The 17,142-nt window shown below is 49.9% G+C and overlaps 1 protein-coding gene across 2 annotated transcripts in view; it reads left to right on the top strand.

The window, feature by feature from the left end:
• Positions 1–17,142, top strand: part of SGSM2 (small G protein signaling modulator 2) — a 54,681-nt gene that overhangs the window by 14,369 nt on the left and 23,170 nt on the right. For both annotated transcript variants that reach the window (XM_054394167.1, XM_054394168.1), the window contains exons 3-5: positions 11,190–11,352; positions 13,516–13,677; positions 16,661–16,728. In XM_054394167.1, the coding sequence (XP_054250142.1) occupies positions 11,190–11,352; positions 13,516–13,677; positions 16,661–16,728 (393 nt within the window). The remainder of the gene's footprint in view (positions 1–11,189; positions 11,353–13,515; positions 13,678–16,660; positions 16,729–17,142) is intronic.

Genomic DNA, 17,142 nt, shown 5'->3' on the forward strand with positions numbered 1-17,142 from the left:
CAATTGTCCAAGCAGACAATTTATTACTTTAATGCTTTTGGCTTTCTACTCTTGGCATTATTATTTAAAAAGAAAACAAAACATTGAATCCACTGTGGAAAAGCAGGACTCTCATGAAAGAAACAGAAGCCTCTCTGTGTTCCTGCTCCTCTTTGGAAACCAAATGCAACATTTGCAGTGATGAATAATGCTGGTAAAATAGTTTACAGAGATTCCACCTCCCTTCATAAACACCTTAGCCCAAAGAGAGTACCAGGGATGAGAGTAATTGCAGGCAGGCAAATACTTTCTTTTTTTTTCCACACACACATTTAAAAGGTCTTTGATTGTGTTCCAAAGATGACTGCTCTGAAGCAATGAGTGTCGTGCTGCAGAGGGGAGGAAGAGGAGGAGAGGGAATAAATAGAGTGAATATTAGCTCTGATGTGAAACCAAACACTTCTGGAGCTGCACATGTGGGTTTGGGTTGAGGAGTGAGAGGGAGTCTCATGCTTCTTAGAGCACTCTGCTAAACGTTTTGCTTTAGTCCTGGGCCAAGGAATTGAGTCCTGCTCAATTATTTAGAGAAACCTCCATAATTCTGCTTTGCCCTTAATAGTGTTTAATGGAAACACTTTCTGAAGGGTACTGAGATCCTGGAAGCTTAATGGGTGAGGGCTTGAAGAGGAGCAGTCACCAACTTCCAGCCCTGATGTTTTCCCAGCCAGAGCTATCTTTAGCACTGAGGATTGTCCACTTAGATAGAGATTTATTATTTTTTCTCACAGACTTATTGAAAATATGATGTCTGTGTGGCAGAGCAAACCACATGTAGCTTGAGTCCAGGTGAGCTTGACCATTAAACCACACTGGCTGTTCAGTTCCCAGTAACTGCTGCTTTTCCCTTGCTTCCAGGCTCCAACCACTTAACTATAAGCAGAGTTTTCAAATCAAATCATTCTTGCCTCCATCCACTTAACTGTAAGCGGAGTTATCAAACCAAATCATTTTTTTATAGTGTTTTCAACATCTCTTTAACAGTGAATCTCCTTTCAAATGAAACCTCCAGGAGGGAAAGGGAAAGCTTTTCTTTTGGTGGTCATCAAGTGCAGCTTGACTTCAAGGCAGATGCTTTGTCCCCTAGGCAGTTGCACAGCACCTGGTCCTGTGCAGTCCTGCTCACAGATAAGATCTCTTTTTCCTGCTCACAGATAACCTCTCTTTGTCCTGTTGGACAATCAAAATCCTTTTTGTTCTTCTGGCACCTGGTCACCTTGGCTTTTTCTCCTTTGCCTGGATCCCAAGCGATTCTCCTTTGCCTGATTCCAAGCGATTCTCCTTTGCCTGATTCCAAGCGATTCTCCTTTGCCTGGATCCCAAGCGATTCTCCTTTGCCTGGATCCCAAGCGATTCTCCTTTGCCTGGATCCCAAGCGATTCTCCTTTGCCTGGATCCCAAGCGGCTGTGCTAATGCTTTACCAAATGCTAATAGAAGGTAATAGATACTTCAAAGGTCTTAATTTGGCAGCTTGAAATGAAAATGAAATTAAATATGAGAACAGATTGGCCTCACATTGGGCATCTTGACTTCAGCAGTCAGAGTGAGAGCTGCAGCAGCAATGCAGCACCTCTTACTTCCCTCCTCCGGGTGGTGCTGATGTTGTTCCCCTCTCAGCATAGCAGGGCTGCTGTAAATAAGAACGTGTGACAAAGGTACCAGGCTCTCAGGGAGGCTGCAAGCTGCAGATGTCCACAGGCTTGTGGTGAAATGAGAAATGGGTTTGTGCTCAAAGCAAGCCCTGGAGTGGTGGAGCATCATCAGCAGGGGAAGGAGCACATCCCTTTGATGTGGCTGTTAAGGGATGCCCTGTTAGGAAGCAGGAGTTGCACCCAACTGCTGAGCCCTTAGCTTGAGGCTGTGACTGTAAAGAAAATATTTAATTGGACTTTTCTTACACTCTTTCTTCCTCCTCTTCTAGGGAGCAATTTGTTTGTTTCTTTGTGCCAAGGGTACTCTGTCTGGGTGACATGTGAAGTCTTCACTGCCCAGGCCTAGGTGCTGAACCCTGACAATGAGGAGGAGAGCACAGGTAGCTTTGTGTCCTTCATCCCCCCATGCTCTGATGTGTGAATCACAGCACCTGAGGTCTGAGGAAGTTGCTGGTTCAAAATGAATCACTTTTTAAAGTGCTTTTTGTTCTGATAGGTGAGGGAATCCTCCTGCCCCAGTGCAGGGCTTGCTGCATGGCTTTGATGGCTGATGGATAGAAGATCAGATGAGGCAGGTGGGAGTGAGAGCCTGGCTCCAGCATAGCTCTCTCCTTTTATCCTTGCCTGGCGTCCCAGGAGCGTGCTTGGGTTTGTCACACCAAGTCTCTTATTTGCAGTGCAGCTGTATCTGGAGAGTCTCCAATCCTTGGCGTCTGAAGGCAGAATGTCAGTGGGGGCTGAGACTTCAGCACACATTTGATACTCAGCTTTTCCCTCTCCCCTATACTGCACGAAGCTGCATCTTGGACGAAGCAGCACATTTGGCTGTCTCCTCTGCAGCCATTTGCTTCTTAGCTGCTCTGCAGGCACAGTTGGACCTCTCCTCTGCTCAGTATTCGTTTCTCAATGACAGAGCATGCTGTAACTTGGCAATAAAGCTGGGGCAGGTCTGGGATTGGCCAGGTAAAGCACAGCAGCTGGAGATCGTGAGCATCAGATTGCTTCTTTATCATCCTCCTCTCTTCACTTGTTTTTATTTTCCACAGCCTCCTGAGTTCAATTCCCTGTGTTCAGTTTCCATGAAAACAAAGTGTTTGGCTGCAGTATTTCTTCCTGCCTCAGGAAAACCTCATCTGCTAAACAGATGCCATAAATAACCCCCTCCACAGGCCCTCTTTTTCTGCTTACCACCCTTCCAGTCCCATCCCTAAAGCTCTTATTTCACACACCGTTAAATTATATCAAGATTTTCATAAAGGGAAAAAAAAAAAGAGAGAAAACTGAACTTGTCCTCCAGACTTTGCAAGATGTAGGCTTGTTGAAGTCACACCAAAAAAAAAAGTGACATTTTCCAAAGCTTGTGTGGGAACTGTGATTATTTGGACTGGAGATCAATAACAGAGCTGCACTTAATGAAATCCAGCAGTGGCTACTGCAGGGGATGCTCCTCAGACCTGACTACAGTGCCTGAATTTGGAGATGGCTGCTGCCAGCTGAACCAAACCAGGGAATTACCTGAGCTGTGTCCATTTGTTCCAAGGGCATCTCTGTGTCATGAAGATCTGCACTTTTCTGTCCCCCAGCTGGTGGTTTGTTGCTGTAAGCATGGTGAGAGCAGGCTGGGGAGCAGCTTGTGCTGTGCTCAGAGCTTGCAGGAGTTATTTGCCCCTGTGCCTGTGTACACAGCAGTCCCAGCACGTGTCTGTGTGTGTAAATAAGCTCTCTGTACACACAGCTATGTGTTGATGCCTTACTGATGAAGGAAACTTGCTACACCTTCACCTCTTTTTATGTCTTCCTAGAGTGTCAGATTCCAAATGGCTAATTTTCTTTAAATTAACAAAATGGTTAGTTTTCTTTAAATTAAATCACTTCATTTTCCAGCCCCAGAGGTTCTTCTAATGACAACCCCCAAAATGTTTTCTGTGTTATCCTTTTAGGCAGCAGCCTGAGCATGCTGCAGTAACTCCAGGGGAGAGTTGCCTGGTTTGGGTTTCTCAACAACAAAGAAAAGTGAGTTTGCAGGAACCTGGCTTACCCAAGCCTGCAGCTCTCTTCATCCCAGACAATTCTCTGGCAAGACTTTTTCCCTACCCTGTGTCCTTGGTGTTGTCTCTGCTGCCTGCTGGTTGGGTTTCATGCAGCTGCTGCTGAGTGTGATTGCAATTGGTGATCTGTATTGATTCCAGCTGATGGAAAACCTGTGCTGGTGTACTGTGGAGGGGAGCAGCTTGTGCACACCACACCCTTTGGTGTGTTCAAACTGCTGCTTTCTGACACCTTCCAGCAAAACAATAGGAGGAGGGCAAATGATTGAGGTCAGTTTGGTTTCACCTGTTCCCACAAGATGAATGCTGGGAGCCTGCCATGGGGAACTGATTGAAATCCAAGAATCCAGGCTGATTCCCTTGCAGATTACCAACAAGCAAGAAGCATAAACAGCCAAAGTGCACAGCAGTAGTGGGCTTGTGGAAGCCTTCCTGCACAGCAAAGGGGAGATGTGGAGGCTTCCAGGAAGAAGAGTTTGTAAATGCTGGCTAATTTCCCTGTCAAGTGTGCTTTTGCTGGTTCAAGCTAATGCTTGGGAAACGCAAATCTGGTGTCTGTGGCTGGCTTAAAATAGAAGAGGAACAAAAAAGAGCAAAGGTAAGTGGAGCTAAGGAGATGCCCTCAATTACCTTGTGTATGAAAGCCATTTGGCCACCACTGTCAAGGTCCTCTCAGGGCTTTTACAAGATTTTGCAGCTTGAGGTGATTCTTCCACACATTTGCTCAGGATTCATAGAATGGTTTGGGTTGGAAGGGACCCTCAAAGATCATCCAGTTCCAACCCCCTGCCATGGGGCAGAGATACTTCCCACCAGCCCAGGTTGCTGAAAGCCTCATCCAATCTGGCTTTGAACACCTCTAGGGTGGGGAGGCATCCACAGCCTCCCTGGGCAACCTGTTCCAGTATCTCCCCACCCTCACTGTGAAGACTTTCTTCCCAGTATCTACTCTAATATCTAGGATGTGCTGAAGTTTCCCGTTTGACTGAGCTAGGCTGTGTGGATGTGCAGGACACCTGGCTGTGGGTGTTGGTGGCAAGGTGCAGTGAGATCAGTGCCTGCCTTTGGACACACAGTGAACAAAAAGCCCTCCTTGACCCTTCCAGCCTGCTGACCTCTTTACCTAAGGTCTGTGCTGCTCACTGTGTTGGAGGGATCCCCTCCTGCTGTCCTTCACTATGGAGGTGACATCCCTATGGTCCCCTGGGGTGGAACAGGAGGACATCTGTGCTGCAAGATGACCTGCTCTTGAATGTTTGATAGGATAAAAGCCACTGGGTGCTGGAAAGCTAATTCAGATGTGGTCAGATGTGGATGGGAAGTCAGGTGTTCTGGAATGACTCCCTTCTATAAAGGAGCCTGGAGAGAAAAGTTGGAGACAGCCAGGATTGTTGCCCTCAGTCCATGAATGAGGTGGGGAATGAAGAGACTCCAAGGTGACACAGGCTGGGGCTGTAAGCTGAGCCCAGCTCTGAGGCTACCTGCACATGGGGCATGACTCTCTCCTCCCATGGAACATCCATCCTGGGGCAGTGCAGCAGCTAACCCCAGTGTGTCTCCCCTCCACGTGTGAGCAGTCAGCTGGGGACTGATGCTGTGCCAAGCCCTGCTGATGAGAAGTGTCACAGGGGAGTGATTAAACCCTGGGGCTTTAGGGACAGTCACTGTGGGAATTGCCCTCTGTGGCAGCTGCACCATTTGGTAATAATTAAAGCTGTGCCTCTTGTGCTTTTCACTGAATTTGTTTCATTAATATTTTATTGTCTTAAAGAAAGAAAAAAAAACAAAACAAAACAACAAACCATACCCCAGTGAAGGTGGAAAGAAGGGAGCCTGTTTCCTAAGCAACAGCAATGCCCTTCTTTGTAGTTATTTTTAAAGGCAGGTTGCTTCATTTAAGGTTTGGAGCCAATTATTGCTGCATTGCTTCAGGCATCTGGAAAGCTGCTTCTCTCTCTCTCTTTTTTTTTTTTTTTCCCTCCTCATTTTCTTTGTTTCTGATTGAAAGCCAAAGCAAAACAGTTGCTGGGTTAAGAGTTGTTGTGATGGTTGCTAGACAGCATCTCTGACTGTGATGTGAAGAACATCCTCATGCTGTCATCACTCTTTGTTTTTCCCCTGCTGCTCTGCCTGGCCTTGCAGAACCCCATGAGCAACCAGCCAAACAGTGCTCACCCCTACTGCTGCTTCTGAGTTAGATGCAGAGATGCTCTCTCTCCCTTTGAGCAGGAGCAGCCTTGCTTGCAGAGGTGACATCATCAACTGGGCTCCTGCTTGTGTGAGGCCACAGGCATTGCTTTGCCACCTGCAGATGGCCTTTGATTGCAGCAGATGTTTCCTGGTAGAAGCTGATGGCTGAGGGGGGTCAGGCAGGGATGTGCTCCTGTGTTCTGGTCCTCCTTTCAGGGACTAGGGTCACACTTGAGCTTTTGTGCATGATGTGGGTGAAGAAGCAAGGGGGTGGTTGTCTGCTGAGGCAGTAGTTCTCTTGGGGAGGTTTACCAGTGCGGGAGGCAGTGTCAGACTTGCTGCTTGGGAGCCTTGTTTGATGCAGCTGAGTTCATATCCTGAGAGAACAGGAGTCTGCAGAAGCTGAGGCCCTTGGCACTGTTGTTCCCTTGCTGCCATACAACAGCTCAGTGAGCTGGGTTGGGCTGCTTCTGGGCTAGGACTCCTCTGAGATCAGCCTGGGCAGGACCTTTGCAAACAGCAGTAAGAAGTTCTGGGACACTTATTCCAGTGCAACGCAGGCAGAGTTGCTCCAGTGCAGCCCAGGGCGAGCTGCAACAAAAATCCCTGGTGGTGGCTGGGTTCTTGGTGTTCTCTTCTTGGGAGCATGATGGAGAGGAGAGACTGCTGTGCTGTCCAGGGGACAAAGCTGAATGATCTTCCTTCCCTGCTCCCAGATAAAATGCTGGTAAGTGCCTTGATCCTCAGTCCCTGATGTAATTCTTCCAAGTGTTCCAGAATGCTGTTCCCTCCCTGCAAAAAGTGGGATAAGTTTCTACCCATTTTCTTCTGCTTTTGATCAGACTTTTCTCTGGGTGGGTGTCTCTCAGTGTGTGCTTATGCAGTGCCTGATGCAGTGGGACCTTGCTCTTAATACAGAAAGTAATAACCAGACTTGAGGATGCTTTGTTTCTCCATCTGAGCAGCAGTTTGTCAGTGCTGTTCCAAGTGAAACTAGAGGGCAAGAAGCAATGGAATGAGCAATCACAAAGCAAGGTGAATCACTGTTGTTTTTCAGAGGCAGTGAGGGCAGAAGTGTAGGAATACCTCTTTGTAGGACTCTGAGGCTTTCTTTGGGGTGCAGGAACGTGGATGGGGCAGGGTTTTGGTCCAGCTTCTACCACAACCACACCTTGATCTGTTTGCCTTGGGAACAGGCCAGGCTGTGGGTTGGCACAGCACAAACATCTGTGCTGGAGGCATCAACTGAATGCTGTGAGTGCTCAGATGCCCTTGGCTGTTGAGATGAACCCCAAAACTGAATGCTGTGAGTGCTCAGATGCCCTTGGCTGTTGAGATGAACCCCAAAACTGAATGCTGTGAGTGCTCAGATGCCCTTGGCTGTTGAGGTGAACCCCAAAACTGAATGCTGTGAGTGCTCAGATGCCCTTGGCTGTGAGATAAAACCCCCTCCTGGTTTATTCCATGAGATACACTGGTTTATACTGGCAGCGCTGCTTTCCCCAGGGCTCAGCAGCCTCCCCAGTTGCTCCTTTACTGGGGGCTGGCTCTGTGTGTGCAGAGCCTTCCTGTGCTTGTTTGCGTTGTCCCTCTCTCAGTGCATCACTGACCTGCTTGCCAGGAGCACTGAGGAGACATTTTTCACTTCAAGAGGAATTTGGTGTTTTCAGTGGTTCTCATCCGGATGGTGCAGTAAGGAGAAGAATGTGCAGTCTAAATGAATTTAGGACTAGGAGGGAGGAGAAGAGAGACTGTTGGCTTCTCTGCTTTTGCCCAGGGAGGTTGTGGATTCCTCCTCCTTTGGGGTGTTCAAGGCCAGGCTGGATGAGGTTCTGAGCAGCTGAGTCCCTTTGAGAGGTGTCCTTGCCCATGGTGGGGAGGTTGGTGCAGATGAGCTTTGAGGTCCCTCCCAACCTGAGCCATTCTAGGATTCTGTGATGCAAAGAATGGATGCAGGCTGTGCAATTAGGCTTGACTTTGCTAACTCAGGTTAGTTCTGTCTTGATAAAAACAATTAAAACTGAAAAATCCCAAAGCCATCAGCACTGAGTCCCACTGCTGTCTCCTAGGGAAATGAGAGCTCTCCAAGGACATTTTCTCTTCTGGCAGATTGCATCCAGTGTTACTTGGCTTAAAAACATCTTTGGCTTCACAACTGAAAGCCAGGCAGTGGCATGGGAATCCCACAGTGCCTTTCCCATTTGTTCTCCCAGTGCTGCTTTGTGCAACTCCAAGAGCAAATGGAGTTCTGAACACTCATTTCTGCAGGGAGTGATAGCAGGAAGCCAGTTACAGTTTTCTCTTTTGCACTGTGATAAGACACAAAATGTGAAGTTTTAGCACCTCCTAAATGCTTCTCTTCATTATTTTTTTTTAATTAATTAATTCAGCAGGTAACTCTCCAGCCTTTAAAGCAGAGGGGTAGGGTTGCAGAGCTGAGGTGAAGGAGATGTTTTCACTGCTCCATGCAGACACATTCTTTGATGCCCTGATAGAGCTCCTAAGCTAGCTAAATAAATGCAGGGGGGATTCTGATGCCATTCATTGCCTGGGCCTTGGCTTAGGGGGGCTCAGGGGCTGAGCACTGAGGAGAGGTCTTTGTCAGCACAGGCATGGCAGGGTTTGGAGGCCATTCAGTACAACCAGGAGGGAAAAGTTTTCAGGAAGTGTTCAGCATCTGACAACACTGAGCTTAAAGCACACCCAAACTCTGCCCGCTTCCCAAAGCAGCTGCTGAGTCCTGGGAGAGATGCAGTGAGTACCAGAGCAGATGGAGAACCATTTGTCACTCACAACCAACACTTCATGTGGCAATTCTGATTGCAGGACTGCCTGCTGGCTTTGAACACGGGAGAGCATCTCTGGGGTGCTGAGCCCAGACCCCTCTGGAAGTGTTTCCTGCCTGCCTGGCTTCAGGGAGTGCTCACCTTGCAAGAAAGTTGTTGGGGATTTTTCTCCCCTCCCCATGAAGGAATTGGTTCTGTTCTCCTTCATCCCTTTTTATGGCCAGTGTTGGCTCGATGAGTCATCTGCAGGCTTGATTTGAAAGCTGATACGCAGGGAGGGCTTGAGGCTTGGTTTGGGGTTTATTTGTATTTGTCTTGTTTCTTTTTTAACCTGCAGCACTTTAAATGAGAGCTGGTGAGGTTCCTGGTGCAGAGCTGCAATAGCACAGTGCAGTCTCTTACTGGTGCCCAGTAAGGCTGGCAGAGTGAAGCTGGCAGCTGGGTCTGGTGTAGCTGGAGGTCTGGCTGGCTGTGCACCGCTGGAGGTCTGGCTGTGCACCTCGGGAGTTCTGGCTGTGCACCTCGGGAGGTCTGGCTGGCTGTGCACCTCGGGAGGTCTGGCTGGCTGTGCTCCTCGGGAGGTCTGGCTGTGCTCCTCGGGAGTTCTGGCTGTGCTCCTCGGGAGTTCTGGCTGTGCTTCTCGGGAGTTCTGGCTGTGCTTCTCGGGAGGTCTGGCTGTGCTCCTCGGGAGGTCTGGCTGGCTGTGCACCTCGGGAGGGCTGGCTGTGCTCCTCGGGAGGTCTGGCTGGCTGTGCTCCTCGGGAGGTCTGGCTGGCTGTGCTCCTCGGGAGGTCTGGCTGGCTGTGCTCCTCGGGAGGTCTGGCTGGCTGTGCACCTCGGGAGGTCTGGCTGGCTGTGCTCCTCGGGAGTTCTGGCTGTGCTCCTCGGGAGTTCTGGCTGTGCTTCTCGGGAGGTCTGGCTGGCTGTGCACCTCGGGAGGTCTGGCTGTGCTCCTCGGGAGGTCTGGCTGTGCTCCTCGGGAGGTCTGGCTGTACTCCTCGGGAGGTCTGGCTGTGCACCGCTGGAGGTCTGGCTGTGCTCCTCTGTTCCCTCTCAGGCTGCAGCAGAGGTACATTTTCCTCTCCTTTCAGAGGCCTTTTAATCTTCCTGTCCAAAGCTGGATGGTGAGCACTGCTGAATGGTGAAAGGCTGCATGGCTTCCTTGGCCTGTAGTGATCTCCTCTGCTTGGGGAGAGGTTTCTCTTCCCTAGCAGAGTTGTTTGCTTTCCACTAGCTCCTGTGACTTTAGCCCAGCAAGTGTCCTGACAGCTGGTTCATTTCCAGTGCAAAACACCCACACACAACCCCTAAAGCCCAGCTCAGCTGAGCTGTGCCCAAGCTGAGCTCCAGTGCCCATGGATTCTGTGTGTTCTGAAGGAAGTGTAGCTCTGCCTTTGATTCTTGCAGGTCTCTCTCCTCACCCAGCCTCCTCATTTCTCCACATTCTGGATTAGTCACCACTGATGAGAGAGCTGCAGGCAGCAGTACTGGAGGAGCAGTTTGTGTCATTTTTAAGCAGTGAAATGCGTAATAAAAGCAGCTGTAACTCTCCTGGTACATTGCCTCACCCAAGCCTGGGTTGCCATGTGTACCAGTCTCACTGTATCTGAGTTCCTCCCCAGCTGTGGTAGTAATGTCTGCATCTGCCTCCAGCTCCTTGCAGCCTTCCTCTGCCAGAGGAGGATGGAACCCATGAGGCAGCTTGAGGGGTTTGGCAGAGTTCTTGTGTTGTTTCCATACCTGTTTCCAGTGAGAGGTGACATAGTGAAAGTATTCTCACTTTCTTTTGGGACAGGAAGAGTTAAGATTTTAACAATCAGAAGTAAAAGGATGATTTGTTCTACCCTGCTTCTGCCAATCAGGGTCCTGTGGCAGTGCATGCTGTGCTCTGCCCCTGGGTTCTGTATAACTTACAGGAGATGCCTTCTTAACCAGCACTGTTCTTCACAGGCCAGTGCTAAAGGTCCTGCCACTGAATAGCAGAGAGCAGGGAAGTGTGGCCTCTAGGGAGACCTTCCTGTTGCTAGCAGGACCAGGTGGAGGAATACAAGTGGGAGAAATGGATGCAGCACCTCACAGAGATACATGAGTGCCTCTGCTCAAAGCAGAGATCAGCAATCAAAGCTAATTTCCAGATTATTTATACCTTGTGTTGGGTAACATGGCTCTGGCACAAGGAGTGGAGAAGAGGTTTTGCTTTTGGCTTCATTTTCAGTAGAATTGGGGAAATCCTTCACAGTAAAGGACCAAGCTGTCTCAGTCCCTTGGTTCATTCAGTGACGTTAGCTCTAACCTAGAAGGTGCTGCAGATCAGAGCCATGCATGTGCCCTCTGAGACCCAGCCTGCCTTTCTCCACCTCTCCCACCTCTTCTCTGGTGACTCCCCCCTGACCAGTGGGGTCAGCAGGTAGCATTCAGCAAGAGGAGCCTGCAGGCCAGCAGCCCCCACAGGTGTGCGTCCTTCCCTCTCTCGCAGGTGTGGTGGAAGCCTGTCTGCTGCACATGCTGAAGCGCAGGGCTGCCGGCTTCCTGCGGACTGACAAAGTGGCTGCACTCTTCACCAAGGTGGGCAAGACCTACACAATAGCTGGAGACATATGCAAGAAGGTGCAGGAGCTGCAGCAGCAGGTGGAAAGCAGGTGAGGCTGAGGGCTGCTTCTCAGCAGGGTCTGTACGGCGTGGCCTCGGCTGCTGGAGCTGCTTCATCTCTCGGGGGCCTGCAGATGGTTTTGTTTGATCAAGCTGAGGGTTGGTAAAGGGGCAGAGGATGGGAACTGGGTCTTTGGTGTTTGGGGTTTTGCCTCTCTCACTGTAGTGGGTCAGCAAAATGCTCCAAAAGGGAGCACTAAGTGGTGACTGCAGAACGCTGACAGGCAGGCTGTGGAGGGCCAGTGTGGGCTGTTGGTGGGAAGGTAATCAGCTAGTGCAGGAGATGGGCAGGGCTGGCACAGCATCACCACACGTGGCTTGGGCGCATGATGTGTTTGAGGAGCAGAGGATTTAGGGCAGTGCCCCACCGGTGCTGTCATGGGAAACTCTGTGTGGCAGGAAATCGTGCCCTGGGACTTGTTGCTGCCTGCCAGGCACTGGGCACGGGGCGGTGCTGTCATCTTGTCTTGCATAAGAAGGCCACCAGGGAGGGAGGAAGGAAGGGAGCACAAAGTCACCTTTCAGCCACTTTGCTGGGCAGCAGGAATGAGCAGCAGAGAGCAGAACACAACCTTCCTTTTTGTGGGGCACCTTTGGGACACTGGAAAGCTGTAAGCAGCACTTCCAGCTTCAGAATCAGTCTCTGGCTCCAAATCTGTTCAAGCCACTAATTAGCTCAGCAGAGACAAGAGGTAATTTGTGCCAGTGCCACCAAAGAGAGGAAAGAGCACTGATGGCAGTGTGCACATGTTTGGGACAGCAGTGCCCAGTGGGTGCCAGGTGGGTGCCACAGTGAGCTGGCTAAGTGTGTGTGTGTTGAGCTGCTCCTTGGCATGATGCAAGCTGCAGTTCCAACCAGGTGAAGCTGTGCATCAGCCTGGCAGGACCTGTGGCATACTGGGGGTGCCAGCATCCTGTTGACACAGCCAAACACTGTCCCACAGCGTGCCTGGGACACTGGCCCTCATGGGGCTGGGCTCAAGTAGATTTTCTGGGCAGCAAACAAACTCTACTGAGAGGAATGCCAACTGCCTGCATGGCTCAGAGAGCACTGTGCTGGGCAGTCCCCCCATTGCTGTTTACAGCCACAGCTGGGCAGTGGTTCTGCACTGTGGAGCCAGCTTGTGGTCCCTCCGCTGAGGCATCCCTGAGCTCCTCACTCCTGAGCTGGACTTGTTGCTCTGCTGGCTTGTGCCATGGGAACAGGCAGGGGCTTGGCTGTAAGCAAGCTCCCAGTTGGCTCTGGTTGCTCATTTGCTGTAGTTCCAGTTTCTCACTTTGATGCTGCTTGTCTCCTAGTTGTGTTGTTGTCATTCTGTAGGTGGCAGGAGCTGGGATCTCACTGCCAAGATGCTAGCACAGGCTGTGCTGCAGCTATATATGGTGCTTGTCAGAGAGAAGGGAGAGATGGGCCAGTGCCCAAGGACTGCCTGATGATGGTATGGCCCTGGGAGAGCTCTGCCTGGGTGAGCTCAAATCCTGCTCCATGCTCTGGGTCTCAGTGGGAATATCTCCTACTGAAGCAGCCTTGGGGTCAGCCTCAGCCTGAAGGTTACCAGACAAGGCTGGGAGACAAGAACCTTCTTTACACCATCCCCACTGTGCTTTTCCCAACCAAGTGTGCAGCTTGGTTTGATCAGAAGGAAACTTCTGTTCATCAGCTGAAACTTATTTTCCACTACACTTTGCCTTTTGTTATTTTTTTTTCCCCCTCTTTTGGAGTGCAGTGGGTTTACAGCTCTTCATTTCAGCCTAGGTTTGGAGAAGCTCAAATGTTTAGGATTTTCCTAAAACTTCAGAAGTGGAAAAGATACTTTTGGCAGGTGACTGCCTGGCCTGAGATACCTAACCCAGGCCTGTTTGGGGTTGTTTTGGAGCTTGTTTAGCATCTGTCTGTGAATGAGATCGTCTTTACAGGCTTCAATTCCTAAGTCAGGGCTGAGGAATCCATGCTTTTCAGGAAAACCCTGCTGCTGGGCTGACTGGAACTCCTCATCCCCTGGTGACACAGTGGCACAGGCAGCTGGTGTACAGGCACCCACTGCTCAGACACAGGCTGTGTGCAACCAACCCCTCTCCAGGCAGCCTTTGAGCAGAGAGCTTCCCATGAGAGCACTGAGTTCTGACTGCTTTCACTTGTTCTCCTTGTGCAGGAAAAATCAGCCAAATGGGCAGGAGCCCCTGAAGAGGCAGGGATCAGCCACGAGCAGGAGCCCTGTCCTGACACCTCAGGCCATCAAACACATCTGGGTGCGGACGGCGCTGATCGAGAAGGTGCTGGACAAGATCGTGCAGTACATTGTTGATAACTGCAGGTGAGGAAGGAGGAAAAGCTGCTGCCTGGAGCTATCTGCAACAAGGGGTTTAAATCAGAAGCCTTCTCTAGGCTTGTGTGATGCAGAGTTCTGGTGAGAAGAAAACCAGTTGCAGAGACATGGAGGGGGAAAGGAAAAAAGGTACTTTGGGTTTGAATCCTTGACAGGGTTTCAGGCTTAGACAATGTGATCAGCCAGACAGCTTTCCAGAAACCAGCTCAAAACCTGGCTTGAAGTCTGTTAGGTGCCCAAATCCTAATGGGACCCAGACCTTGGTGCAATAGGCCAGGAGTGCTTCATTCCCTTACATTCCCTGGAACTTTAGGATGTCAGGGAGGAAAATGCCCTTTGTAGATGAAGGAAGGGGGAAATGAGTTTAGAACAGGAGGAGTTAATGGCATCAAACCTTTGGGTTGTGCGAAGAGGTCCTTTGTAGAAAAGCCAAGCCTTGTGCAGGTCTATTTTCCCTTGCAAAAGCAGAGAAAAGCATCAATGCTTTGTAGCTGTAATCCACAGAAACTTTTTAAGAGGAGAAGAGAAGTCTTCTGGATTCTACCACTGCTTCCTAGCAGCCAGCATTAGCTGTGGTTTCCCAAGAGGTGCCTCTCAACTCCTACCCTTCCTACCCTCCCATAACTGACAAAAAGGAATTATGGGGCACATAGAAAGAGGAAAGTATGAAGCCTAAAGCTTCCTAAAGTCTGTCTGTGCCCACTGCCATTGCAATTTGTAATTCTGCAGAGAGCAGATACGTTGTTGGCTGCCCACAGCCCATGGGTCTGGCCAAGGAAGGGAGCTGGGGCAGAGGAAATTATTTTCACAGTGCTGTCCATGTTTGCATTGCTGCTTTCCTTGGCCTCAGCTTGATTTTCATGATGTATCTTGCCACTAAAAAGAGAGTAGAAGAAAAGTCTTTGTGCTGTTTGAGGCAAAGTGTTGCTCTGGGATATCTGAGGCCAGTTTGGTTTAATAGCTGTGTGCAGGGGAAGCTGTGGGAGGGTTGGCTGTGTCCCAGAGCCACAGTTAATGACAGCAGCTCAGCCCAGAGCATCCACAGCTCTGCTGGTGCATGGATACAAGGGGAGGTAATGTCCTTTTCCACACAGTTCACCTGGAGACTTGAGTTTGGTCTGAGTTGTTCATTTGCTCTGTGTTGTAGATGTTCACCTTACTGCCTCCGGCAGCCATTCAGTTGAGTTCGGATCAGGCCCTTAGCTGCAGGTATCTGATTTTGAGGACCTGACTTAGTGAATGAAACAAAAGACTTCAGAAGGCTTCTTCTCACAGAGCTGCCTCCAGTAACCTGAAGGGGTCCTCCAGGAAGGCTGCAGAGGGACTTTTCCTGAGGGTGTCTAGAGACAGGCCAAGGGGGAATGGGTTAAAGCTGAGGGAGAGCAGGGTTAGACTGGAGCTGAGGAAGAAGTTCTTCAGTAGGAGGGTGGTGAGACTCTGGCACAGGCTGCCCAGGGAGGCTGTGGCTGCCTCCTCCCTGGGGGTGTTCAAGCCCAGGCTGGATGAGACTTTGAGCATCTCAGTGTAAGTTGAGAGGTGTCCCTGGGCACGGTGGGGAAGTTGGAGGAGATGATCTCTGAGGTCCCTGAGCCATTCTCAGGCTCTCTTGAGGAGGCTTCTGATGCATTTTTGTGACATTGCTGCTCAAATGCTCCATGTCGGAGCCCTTCAGCCCTTCTGCTCTTGGAGAGGAGGTCACTTAGAGTTTGAGCCCCATCTAGTGGAAGAGCCAGCAGAGGATAAGGGCAGCTGAAGGCATCTGGGTGGTTGGATTTCTTGGCTGGGTGGTTTGATAAGTCAGCTTTGCCTGCTGCCATGGCAAGACCTGGGTCATTGCAAGAGGCTGCTGGTTATAGCTGGCTCTTTGTTCGTGACAGTGCTTCAGGATTATTCCTTACAGCTGGAAGAGATGTTCAAGGCCGTGTGGCTCTCTTGGTCTCTGTGGAAAACTGGCAAAATTGCTTGCAGGGAGTTATTGTTTGTCTTCATATTGCATTAGTGCCCAAAGCCTCAGATCAAATACACTGAGCAGTCACACTCAGCAAGGGCAGGCTCCTGCCTCTCAAGAGCTCAGTTCAGAAGCAGCTAAGGAGGGAATGAGCAGGCTGCAAGGCGGTGGCTTGTCTGAGGCTGTGCCACTGGTGGAGGGCAGAACATGGATCCCAAGCAGAGCTGGTGGTCACCTTGTTAAGCAGAGAAGTCTGGAGGGTAGGGTTGTTGGACTGCTTGTTCCAGACTCCGGTTCTGCTCCATGGGGGTCTAAGTCAGTGCTGTGGATGTAGGTTAGAAAATTATCTCCTTCTAAAGCAGATGTCTGAACTAGACTGCATGATTTTCTCCATAGATATATTTTAATGATCTTTAAAAAGAGTCCAGGACACAGCCTGTTGTGAAAGCCCTTCTGTACCTGCAAACCCCACACCACATTTCTTCTTTACAAGATCAGTAGCTGCACCATCAGTCCAGTTCCAGGAGAGCCTTTGGAGGAGGTGGATGTGTTGGGGATTTCTAGGTCATCCCAAAACCTGCTTTGCCTCTAGCTGTCAGTTCAGGAAATCTGTGGGGTTTGGATGCCCTTGGCCCTTTCTCTGCCTGTTCAGATGCACCGTGCTCTTCCTGCCCTGTTGTGTGGGTATCTGATAACCACAGCAACATTCTGCTGCTGGGACTTTTGGTGTTAGTTTTTATGAAGACACCTGGAGCATCACTTCAGTTGCCACACTTCCTTCCCTGCACACACAGCTGACTTCCCCTGGGCTGCTGGGGCCGCAGCAAGTGCTGAAGGAGTTGTTGGGTTAACAGCAGCACATCTGCCTCCTCTGCCCTTCTCTCTTCTGGTTCCTTTGGTGTGCTTTGTGGTGGGCAGCAATGGGATACCCTCAAAGTCAGTGGATTAGAGCTAGGAGGAGGCAAAGGGCTTTTAAATATAACATCCAGTGGTTTTAACTGGGCTCTGATCTTTTATTCCTAGTAAATATTATGAAAAAGAAGCTTTACTGGCAGATCCTGTTTGTGGCCCAATACTGGCTTCTCTTCTAGGTGAGCTCTTGCAAAGTTACTTCTTATGCTAAAGAAAATAAATTGTTTCTTAAAACATTTTGCCTTATGATAGCATCACAAAAGGTGATTTTTTTTGTTTGTTTGTTTGTTTGTTTTTCCTCTCTGGTGTGTAGTTTAGCTATTTGTGATGCAACACCACCATAGAAGATGTTGGTTTGTTGCTTATGAGAGCAGCAGTCATCTGGGTTGGTTATCAGTTATTGGTTGGATCAGAGAACAGAACGGGAATGGCTTTTGACTGAGTGCTGGGTAACAGACTAAGTGCCAATGCTGCCATGGCAGGGTATTGTGTCCTACAGGGACACAGGCTTAGGAAGGCTCCACATGACAGTTCTAGTTGTGCACTGGAGTCACCTGGATTGCCTGCAGGACAGGGCTGTGGAGCTGCTGTGC

The sequence above is a fragment of the Indicator indicator genome, chromosome 30 (genome assembly GCF_027791375.1).
Source record: "Indicator indicator isolate 239-I01 chromosome 30, UM_Iind_1.1, whole genome shotgun sequence".
Lineage (NCBI taxonomy): Eukaryota > Metazoa > Chordata > Aves > Piciformes > Indicatoridae > Indicator > Indicator indicator.